The 11,858-nt window shown below is 42.1% G+C and overlaps 1 protein-coding gene across 1 annotated transcript; it reads left to right on the plus strand.

Moving 5' to 3' along the window:
* Window positions 1-232: 232 nt before the first annotated feature.
* LOC116739054 (serpin B3-like) lies at window positions 233-7,744 on the plus strand. The gene is made up of 8 exons (XM_032603108.1): window positions 233-338; window positions 1,085-1,274; window positions 1,894-1,953; window positions 3,330-3,458; window positions 3,935-4,052; window positions 5,165-5,307; window positions 5,608-5,763; window positions 7,334-7,744. The coding sequence occupies exons 1-8, from the start codon at window positions 238-240 to the stop codon at window positions 7,742-7,744; spliced, it is 1,308 nt and encodes a 435-aa protein (XP_032458999.1). The 5' UTR covers window positions 233-237.
* The last annotated feature ends 4,114 nt before the right edge of the window (window positions 7,745-11,858 follow it).

An 11,858-nucleotide genomic window follows, 5' to 3' on the forward strand; every position in this document is an offset into this window, starting at 1 on the left:
GCACGTGAAGAAGTTAGAATTTAACTTTATTCTCCTTGGTGCTAGAAAGGCACCTACATGCATTTCATATGAGCCACTGATCGCAGATCACAATTTCTTCTGCAGGTGGAAAGGATGCACGAGAATAAAACAATAATCTTACGTTTACTCATAGAGACTTCGTGCTCATGAAGCTGATGCGTAGCCCGGTGAAGAAATCAGAAGCTGCTTTACTTGAAATACCAGCTGCTGTGAAGGATGGGAGGCAGCAAGAGAGAGGTATATAGTCCAGACCTGACGATTCGCGGCACATCAGCTCACAGGCCGTCTGCCCACCTCTGCTTCCTCCAGGCTCACAGGTAAGTGCTTCCAGCAGCTCTGCTTTTGACTACGTGAATCCTTTCTGAAAATAATAACAATGATGTGTGTTACATCATTTATCTAATTTGTTTTGTCTGATTGTATTTTATTCCTTAACCAGGACAAAAGTAAAACAATTTTTCATTTCCTTTAATCTTTAGGTAATTTATTTATTTCCAAAAACCAAATGCTCCTTTAGGAGGAAGTGTGATTGGGAGGGTAGGATGTCCAGTACCCACAGATCCCTCAAGTAAAAGGCATAGAGGTGCCTCATGAGAGATGGTGGGATGTTACACATCAATCTTTGTCTTTGATCTGTTATAATGCATTTTCTACCCAGTCTTAGTATAGTCAGTAAGGAAGAAAAGATAAAGATATTCTATTAGTTTTCACAAAAGTTTTCTTTTCCTATTTTTTTTTTTTTTTGCCACACCACACGGCATGTGGGATCTTAGTTCCTTGACCAGGGATTGAACCTGTGCCATCCTGCATGGGAAGTGCAGAGTCTTAACCACACTGCCAGGGAAGTCCCCACAAAAGTTTTCTTTTTAAATACTATTTCGATAGTCTTCTAATTATGAAGTATATACATGTACATTGAAAAAAGCTTTAAAAGTAAAAGGAAGGAAGCTATAGTTTTCAGAATCCCACAACCCACATATAAGGCATATTTTATGAAAATTTTATTACAGACTAACCTCCCTTTCAGTAAACTCATTATAAAATAAATTTGATGCTTCTCCAGGAGTTCCAGACTACATCAAGCCACCATGAGTTCACTCGGGGAAGGAATCACCCACTTTGCAGTCGACCTGTACCAACAGATCAGACAATCAAACAAGGAAAATATCTTCTATTCCCCTTTGAGTATCATGTCCGCCTTTGGCATGACTTCCTTGGGGGCCCGAGGACACACCGCATCAGAAATCCAGAAGGTAGGTCGCAGCTTCCTTTACACTTACCCGTTTGTCCTGGTTTCTCTGTCGGCTTCTGTGCAGATGATCACAGACCTGGCTGTCCCCAGGGGTAGCACAGGAAGCTGCAAACCTCCCCAGGACTGGGCGGGCACAGAGCTGTGGGAGCATATGCTCTCCCCCAGCTCTCCGCCCCATCTCTTCCCTGTGCCTAGACTTCCTTTGGGAGCTGGGATGAACCCTACAACTGCCCAGTGACCACAGGTGAGGCTTTAAATGGTAGAGTTCAGGTAGAAGTGGTGCGTTGACTAAAATCCATGGGAGACATCTTTACATGTTTCCTCAGCAATGAATGAAAAATGAATCAGGATTCTTTGAACTGGCTGGTGATCAACCAGCTTTGTGTTTTTCACACGCAGGTTGTGTTTTTCAAGGAGCCAATGCTTGCACGGAACATTTCTTTGTTCTTTCTTTCTTTCTGGGGTTTTTTTTTTTTTTTGCTTTGGCATTTTGTTTTGATTCTGTCTTTCCTTCCTTCTTTCTTTCTTTCTTCCTTCCTTCCTTCTTTTCTTTCTTTTCTATTTACTCTGGGGTACATAGATCTCTAAAGTCTCCTTGTCTCACTCCCCGTCTCCTCCAGGTCCTGCACGTGAATGAAATTGCAGAGAACACAGAAGGAGGAGGAGTTATAAAAGATCCCGTGAGTCACAGAGCATTGGATCTAGAAGGACATCACATATCCAAGAGGGTCGGAGTTTAAACTGGGACTTTCAGATAAACAGGGAAAAGCCAGTTTTTAGGGGACATCTTAAGCAAAATAGATTGGACAGAGTTGTTTCTCATATCATCTTATGTACTTATTTATTTTATATATTTGTTTTCTTGAAAGAAGAGTAGCATGTTCTTAAGAGCAGGGGTTCTGAAACCCAAAGGAGCTTCAAACTGAAGAATGTTTTTTTTTGCCATGCCACGCAGCTGGCAGGATCTCACTTCCCCATCCAGGGCTTGAACACAGGCCACGGGAATAAAAGCCTGGAATCCTAACCACTAGGCCACCAGGGAACTCAGGAGCTTCAAATTGTGCTCTTCTGTTCAGGAATGGAGAACATGGCAAAATACAACTGCTCTGAGCCACAATTTGACTTCATACAAATTAACTAAGAGCAATAAAAAGTCTGCTACAAGACATGCAACTACATGTAAAACAGGACAAGAGTGCCTGGATGACAGAAACCCCCATAAACGTTATGTATTATTATTATTATAGAATAATAATAACTATAGTAATCACAATATGTTGCTAAAATTATATAATTTTAATTAAACCCTAAATTAGATTAAGAGCAATCAGCATATGATCAACTATATTTTGGAAAATGATGGAGTGAGAATTATGGTTGGTAGCTTAAACAGTCCAAAACTCTTAGTTAGCAAGTGGAAGGTTCTGGTTGAGATAAGCGTGAGTTGAAAAATTGGCTCTGTCTCCTTGGAGAAGTTTCTTAGTTCTCTGAACTCTCTTGTTTTCGTGTCAATTGAACTAAAGACTTAGAGATGCTGATGTGCATCTGTTGGCAGAGACACACTGCTCCTACTTCAGAGTGACTGGCATAGCGAACAGCCAAAGAGCACAGTCAAGGGGTCTTAGAAAGCAATCCCTCCAAGGAGTAAAACAGGGCTTCATGTCATAACATAGGGCAATATACAAATTTCATGTTCTCATGCAGTTGATGACTGTTAGAGGTACACTACGGCTCTGGCTCTCAAGGAGTTTAAGTTTTAGCTGGTCCCTAAACATTTGAGACAATTAAAACACAATCCAGTAATGGAATGGTGCTGCACCTCTAGTTCAAAAGAGAAAAGACTGGAGTGTGTTAGAGCAGGAAGGAAGAATTACCTGGAAGATTGAATGTAAGGATTATGAAGGGTATTTCTGGTAAAATACACCATATGTGGGGAGATAGCAACAAATGTCATCCCTGGGGATACCAAACTCTGGGAACAGAGCTCACAGACCTATGGGGGTGTAGTATTTATATACAATGAGAGTCCAATGAGCTCACTTTCTGGTGTTTGAAGGTTGAAAGGCCAGGAAATATTCATCATCAATTTCAAAACCTTCTGACTGAGTTTAAGAAACCCACTGATGCCTATGAGCTGAACGTAGCCAACAGGCTGTATGGAGAAAAGACTGTTCAGTTTCTTCAGGTAAGTTTCGTGGCCTGTCACACCTTTGGTCTGCATCCTGGGTCCACTGATCCTATCTCCTAATGGGGGAGGGGGAGGCAGAGGAGCCTGGCTGACCCACATGGGGAGCATTTGCCCTGGGGGCATTCAGCTCCTGCCCCGCGACGCCCCCCACTAGAGTGTCCCAGAGCCTGACAACCCACCGGGGAAGCACCGCGATGCCCCCCACTAGAGTGTCCCAGAGCCTGACAACCCACCGGGGAAGCACCGCGATGCCCCCCACTAGAGTGTCCCAGAGCCTGACAACCCACCGGGGAAGCACCGCGACGCCCCCCACTAGCGTGTCCCAGAGCCTGACAACCCACCGGGGAAGTGGGCGTAAGGATTGTTTCAGGTACTCTGTTTGGTCATTACTGAACACAGTTTAATCTGGGAATACCTGCATAGTTACTGATAAATTACTCTTAATCCCTCCTTTCTTCCTGCCCATGTCACAGGCGTACGTGGATAATGTTGAGAAATTTTACCTAGCCAGTGTGGAGTCTGCTGATTTTGTCAGTGCTGCAGAAGAAAGTCGGAAGATGATTAATTCCTGGGTGGAAAGCCAGACTAACAGTAGGTTATGAGAGGGTCACTCCTTCAAAATCACTGTAGATTCCCCGCTGTGTGTGAACGCTGGGGCGGACACTGCATGGGGTGCCAGGAGCCGGGGTGAGATGAGATTGCAGAGGATGGAGGCGGGCACTGCAGAGGGTGGAATGGTCCACGTCAGTGTGGAGAGAAACAAGGGGAGCCCGGGAGGGATCCCAGGACCAGCTACCTGGAAACTCAGCTGAGTCTGTGGATGACAGTATCTCTATGGATCCCAACTCCCTGCTCAAACTTCAGGTTGATTCGCATTTTTTCTTTAAATTAGAGGCTTAACGTCTGGATTATGATCCCTAAAAGATAATATTAAAAGGGTTCCCTTATCCTTTGTTAACTGGGAGACGAGCCACTCTCCTGCCAACCACCCTTCTTGCCACCTGCAGCAGGAGCTGTCTGACCACTTCCCCATCCCCGCATCCTGCAGGGATGGCCACAGTCGTCCTCCCCAACCACGGAAGGCGGCTGGATGATGTCTCCGTTCTATGAATAATATCCTACCTCCCGTCCTAAATACAGGCCAAACCTACAACAACTCAACGTGGCAAATGAAGACAAAGACACCCCGGGACATGGTGTCTGAGTCCATGTTTTCGATTCTAGCGTTCATGTCATTTGTCCTAAAGAACATTCAGGCCCATTCCCTCTGAGTAGTGGGTTCAAGTTTGAAAAAATAGAAAGCAAAGAAGAAAGGGAAGAAGAAAAGAAGAATAGAAGGAAGGATGGAGGTAACAGGAGAGGGTGGGGGTTATTGAGGGGACAGAGAGGGTAGTAGGGAGGGAGGGAGAAAACTGACCAGTGGAAAGATCAGCTGAAATCAGTCCATCAGAATTCAGTGTGAGATGACTGATGTCACCCCAGAGACCAAACACGTTCCCAGTCAAAAGAAGGGGTGTCTGCATGAGGGCGACTCCATCAGGCTGGCGCCATGAGGAAAGCTTCACCTTGTGAACAGTCGGGCACAGAGTCCCTAATGTGGTGATTTGTGTGAATATTTAATCATCACTTGTAACTTTCAAAGCATCTTCCAGACAAACCACTTGTGCCTTTCATGACAAACCTTTGATTTTCTTTCTTTGCAGAAAAAATCAAGAATTTCCTTCCCAGCGGATCTGTTGATAAATCTACTGTTCTGGTTCTGCTAAACGCAGTCTATTTCAAAGGGAAGTGGCACGAGGAATTTAAGAAAGAAAATACTGGGGAGAAACAATTTTGGCTGAACAAGGTATTGTCTATAAATTATGTATGTAACATAACATGCTACACATTCAGTGTGAAATTTAAATATCTAGTGATTAATATATAGCTGCTGTGGGTAGAAGATAGAATTTGTCAAGGCTTATTTTCTTGTCTTTTTTTTTTTTAACTTTATTTAGTTGGGATTCCTTGAAGAAACTCTTGTCTCTAATTCACAGATTTCTGAGATCATCTCTTAGAAGGAGGATGTATTTGGTATTACACGAATATTACCTTTCTTTTTGACTTATGCTCACTTCACATTTTTTGCCACATGACTTTATTGTAGGATACAAGCAAACCTGTGCAGATGATGAAACAAACCAACCTTTTCAATTTCACGTCACCGGAGGACATGCAAGTCAAGATCCTGGAAATACCGTACGAAGGCCAAGAGCTAAGCATGTTTCTGCTGCTGCCCAATGACGTGGATGGTCTGCAGCAGGTAAAAGCTGGCACCTCCAATGCTGCCTACTATTGCTTAAATTCCTAGTGAGACAGTGCTCTTTGGGCTGCTCACAGACCGGTGCTAGTGGCTGGCAGAGCTCAAGCACACAACAGAACAATAAAGCCGATACCTTAGGTGTCACGGTATGATACGAATAGTGTTTCTGTACATCACAGGTCACATTAATATTCTGATGAAACTATGGAATGTCAGTTCACAAAAAATATATACCTAGATACACACATAACTACTTTGCAACCATACGAACCTCTGATATATTCCAGTCCACTCATTTGAATACAAGGAGATTAACACTCATACATAGGTGACACATAGAAATATTTGCAAGTTCACTCACAAGTAAAATAAGGAAATTAAAAAAACAAAGCGGTTACATATTGCCCACTAATTCACAGTGCTTTTGTAGACGGTGGACAAATAGCTTTATCTTGATGCCCACTTTTTAATTTTGAACTATTTGGTCCCTAAGTGCTCAGAATGGACCAAAGGCTCATTCAGAACCTCATTGCTAAGATTTCAAAAAAGGGGGGGATTAGAGAATTCTCCTGTTAGCATTGTTATAATAAAGTTAGTATGTAAAAATATCAATAACAATATCTGGCATAAAAGGCCATAAGCCGTTACTATAATAGTCGATGATGATGTGGAAGCGGCAGTAAACTCGCCACACTCAAAATACATATCTCGTAACACTGGAAACTGGAAATCCTTAGGGAAAGCAATATGGCAGGAAATGTGAAGAGCCATCAGAATATTTCTGCTTCAGCTCTAAATTCCCCATTATCAATGACATTGGGAATCTCAGTCCTAGGATTTTATCCTATAACAACAAGTCTAAACAAGGGAAAAGCTTTTGGACAGAAGTGGCTCAAAATAATGAAAAATTTTAAATGAGGAAAAATACATGTTTGTATTACCTTAGGTTAGGTTAGGGACTGACATGCAGTGAATGCTTAAAAGGTATTAGGTAAAGATATATATACTGAATATCAATTTAATGGTAGCATTATGTAACAATGTAAACTTGATTAGAGAAACATATATCTATACAGGAAAAGTTTACAAATAAATGAAGCAAGGAAAAGGAATAAAAGTAGGCTATACGTTGTAAATGCACTATGTAAACATTTATGGACGAAAGAACATTGACAAGAGGTCATTTGAAAGTGAAGCGCGAAATAGAGAACGAGCCTAAGAAGTGGATAGCTCATCTTCTACAAATAATTTTATTTAACCATTCTGTTTCATATATGTGTGCATATATATATATCCATTTGTATAGATATTTATACATATGCATATATTATTAATGTGTACATATATACATAAAAATAGGAAAGCCATGAAAATATAAGAACATTTATTTGATTATATAATATATATTCAGGACTCTGTTATTTTTACCTCCTCAGATAAAACCCTATCAACTGAATCTCCTGTATTTATGTTTTTACTGTTAAAGGATTTCCACGTTTCAATCCAACGTTAAGGGGGGCTCCGTGTCCACTGACAATCTTGCCAATTGTTCCCTTTTTCATTGTTACAGCTTGAAGATCAGCTCACTGCTGAGAAGTTAATAGAGTGGACGAACCCACAGAATATGAACCAGCGTGAAATAGAGTTACACCTACCTCAGTTCAAAGTGGAGGAGACCTATGACCTCAAGCCCATGCTGAAAGCCCTGGGGATGGTGGACGCCTTCACTGAGGGGAAAGCCGACTTCTCAGGCATGAGCAAGATACGAGAGCTGATGGTGTCGGAAGTCTTCCACAAGTCCTTCGTGGAGGTGAATGAGGAGGGTACAGAGGCTACAGCTGTGACTGGAGCAGTAATAGTTGCAACATCAGCAGTACTTCCAGACAGTTTCCACTGTGACCACCCTTTCCTGTTCCTCATCAAGCACAAAAAGACCAACAGCCTCCTCTTCTATGGCAGAGTCTCTTCCCCTGAGATGTGATTAGCCAGCGGCTACACTCGGGGCATACTCACAGAGCTGTTCCTGAGCCTTGATTGCTGGAAGTAACAGGTTGTCTTTGATTCATTTTCCTTTCCAAACTCATAATCATCACTAAGCTTGTGTTGGTTGAAATACCATGTCTGTCTGTCTCTCTTTTTCTACAAACCCATGTAAACCTACTGTTATCTCCCCATGGTAACTCCCATGTGGACAAAATGTTCAAGATATAATAAAAGGATATTTCAACACTCTATCTTCACCTGAATTTGAAATAACATAGCTGCTGTTTCGAACATCGTATCTACCATTCAAACCTACTCACCCAGACACCCACATTTATTTGAATTCAAGTGATCTGTGGAACGCTTACATGCCAAAAAGTTTTCCTCTTATAAAAACATCATCAGTAATACACTACTTATTCATACTACTTGTTGCTTTTCCTTTTTTGCTTTCTTTCTTTTCAGCAAAGTGCAAGTGGCCTGCCACACATAGGAGAGATAATTCGGAAATATAATAATTTATAAAAAGAAAAATTCAAAACAAGTGTAGAGCATGATGAGGCTTGAGGCTGAAGAGGTAGACTGGTACCAGAGCATGAAAGGCTTTGAGTCCATGTTAGGAACTTTGTATTTTATCTCTAAAGAAACGAAAAGACATTGTAGGTTTGTAACGAAAGTGGGGCCCGGCTGCTCACTGCTCAAAATCCAATAAAGAGGTCAGGTTGGTGGAAAGGAAAGTTTGCTTTAATTTGGATGCTGGCAACCAGGGGGGGAGGGCAGACCCCTGTCCAAAGGCCGACTCCCGCCCTGACAATCAGGGGGCAAGAGCCTTTATACCCAGAGGGAGGGGGCTCCATGCAGAAACAGCTCTGGTGACAGGCAGCTCTGACAGTCACCGTGAAACTGGTCATGAGCTGGTCTGACCTGTGTCATCTTGATTGTTTTAAGTACAGTCAGTCTTCAGTTCCAGGGTTGGTTTTTTCCCATTTCCTTGAGGTTCTCAGAATTGTGGCAGCTCATGTCATGGCTACAGTCCAGTCACCATGTAGTTAACTTCTTCCACCCGGTGTGGGTTTCAGTATCTATAATACAGCTCACAGGATACGGCTCAGAATATTATCTACAGCCCTTGAGAAGGAAATAAAAGTCCTTGACTTTGCTTAATGACTAAATTACTATCACTGGGTCTCCTTTGTTTTCCTTTGTTTCTGCATTTTCTCACTTCTCTAATTAAACTTATTCTTTGGCTAAAGTTATTTCCACAGACAAAAAGCAGGCTGAGGACATGGGGGGAAGGACCATAGGGTCCTGCTTCATTTCAGGTTTTGTTTGTTTTCCAAAGGGGGATAGAGATCATATCTGCCACTTTAAAATATGTATCTGGTTATTATGATGTAAATGGGTGAGAGGAAAGAACAGCATGGACATAGTGAAATTACTAGTAAACCATTAGGATGTCAAGAGTGGAACTGAGATAAATATTTGCGGAGTAAACTTTGCCACTCCAAAATGTGTCCTTTTGGCGTGAGGATTAATTTAGGCTAATAATTTTAAGAAACAGAGGACCCAGGAAGACCCAGGAGGTCTTTCTTTTTATCTCCCACTTAGCTGCCTAAAGAGTTTAGATTAAGGGCCTGTTCCCACAACAGAGCTATCACCAGAGATACCTGCAGAGAATACGAGCGAGAGGTGGTGGGGAAGCTCGGCAGGGCCTGGAGATCAGTCCCCTCTGTGCCCATAGTCTCCGCCTGGCCCAGCAAACATGTTACCAAACATTTGCTTTTCCATCTCCATGTCAGCTGCATTTTTGAAGTCCCAAACCACTACACCCAACATCCTCTTTTGTCTTCTCTGAAGATGGTATTTAAGGTGAGGTTTGGGGCCATTTTGTCAAGTTTCTCAGTCTTCCTGGGTCTCTCCCGTGTACGGTGGAATAAAGTTTCTTCCTCCCTCACAGATAGTTACGTGTGATAATTGTTTAGGAACTAAAACTCATAGAATTTTGGAAACACAGTATATATGGCAGAAATGAGAGATAGAACCCGAGACCTATGGTGAAGTTTCTGGCCTAACCAACTGGTTGGATGGAAGAAGGTTTCGTTTTGGAGAGAAGAGATGATCCTCGGCTTAAGTTTGCACTTTGTAAAATTCCTTTTGAGACATCCAAATGGACTTGTCTAGTAAGCACTTGAATCCATGAGTCTTGAGCTCATCTGCAGGACACGATCTGGAGCTTGAAATTTGTTATGCTTGTTGGGGAAGGAAAATACTTTCCTCTACACTCTATGTTCTTCTGGCTGTTCTAAAAATTAAGTTGACAGAGACAGTTTGGCAGGAGAAAATCCAATATAATTATATACATATGGGGACCCCATAGGGAAAATGAGACTCGAGGACAAATTAGTCAATTGAGGCTTATATGGCATCTGAGAGAAGGAAAAGCATGTAGGGGGCTGGGACTTCAAAGGGGAGGGAAAGATTTACAGGAAGATAGGGAAAAACAAATGCTTGGTAAACAAAAGTTTGCCATGCTATTCACAGACAATGGGACACAGAGAAGGCTTTGATCAAAAGGGCCTTGCTAAAAGGGAACCCTCTTGCACTGTTGGTGGGAATGTAAATTGATACAGCCACTGTGGAGAACAGTATGGAGGTTCCTTAAAAAACTACAAATAGAACTACCATATGACCCAGCAATCTCACTAGTGGGCATATACCCTGAGAAAACCATAATTCAAAAAGAGTCATGTACCAAAATGTTCATTGCAGCTCTATTTACAATAACCAGGAGATGGAAACAACCTAAGCGTCCATCATCGGATGAATGGATAAAGAAGATGTGGCACATATATACAATGGAATATTACTCAGCCATAAAAAGAAACGAAATTGAGCTATTTGTAATGAGGTGGATAGACCTAGAGTCTGTCATACAGAGTAAAGTAAGTCAGAAAGAGAAAGACAAATACCGTATGCTAACACATATATATGGAATTTAAGAAAAAAAAATGTCATGAAGAACCTAGGGGTAAGACAGGAATAAAGACACAGACCTACTAGAGAATGGACTTGAGGATATGGGGAGGGGAAAGGGTAAACTGGGACGAAGTGAGAGAGTGGCATGGACATATATACACTACCAATTGTCAAATAGATAGCTAGTGGGAAGCAGCCGCATAGCACAGGGAGATCAGCTCGGTGCTTTGTGACCACCTAGAGGGGTGGGATAGGGAGGGTGGGAGGGCGGAGACTTGGGGATATATGTATACATATAGCTGATTCACTTTGTTATACAGCAGAAACTAACCCACCATTGTAAAGCAATTATACTCCAATAAAGATGTAAAAAAAAGGGCCTTGTTTCCCTCACGTCCCACCCCTGTCTACCATACCTGACTCATATTCATTGTACTTGACTCTGACTATAGCTCTCTTCCTGGGATTGGCCCCCTATCTAAATGCTTTTGGCAGTTAAGGGGGAGGATGTAAAAGCTCTTCCTGAGACTTTTGTTGCTTAAAAAAAAAAATAGTAAAATAATTTGTTCTCCCCTACATGCTCAACAGAAAATTTCCCAGCCCCAGGGGGACTTCCCTGGTGGTCCAGTGGTTAGGACTCCGTGCTTCCACTGCAGGGGGAATGGGTTTGATCTCTGGTCAGGGAAATAAGACCCTGCATGCCACACAGCCACAAATAAAAAATGAAAAAAAGGAAACAAAAGTTTACTATATTTATTCAGTAACCCTAAAATTCTGTTTTGTTTTTTTTTAAACAGGTAGCTAAAGGCAGGAATGAGACCCTAGGGAGAGGGTGTAAAGTGATAAGAAAGGAGGGCCAAGAACTGACCTTGAAGTACATCAATATATAAAGGTCAGGTATGGACAATTTTTATTTTCTAAACATAGCTTTTCTTAGGGGACTGTACTCATTCCAAATGCTTCCCAGTCAGTACTTCATCCCAGCTGATTTCATAAACCATGAATTTTGGAGGATGTGAGCAAAGTTAAAATTTTCCTCAGCCAAACTTAGCAACCCAGGAACACAGAAGAGGAAATAGATGTTTCACCATTAAGTGTGAGACGTGGTCAAGGGAATTGACAGACTGGCCAGAGAG

The sequence above is a fragment of the Phocoena sinus genome, chromosome 14, assembly GCF_008692025.1.
Source record: "Phocoena sinus isolate mPhoSin1 chromosome 14, mPhoSin1.pri, whole genome shotgun sequence".
In the NCBI taxonomy this organism is placed as follows: Eukaryota; Metazoa; Chordata; class Mammalia; order Artiodactyla; family Phocoenidae; genus Phocoena; species Phocoena sinus.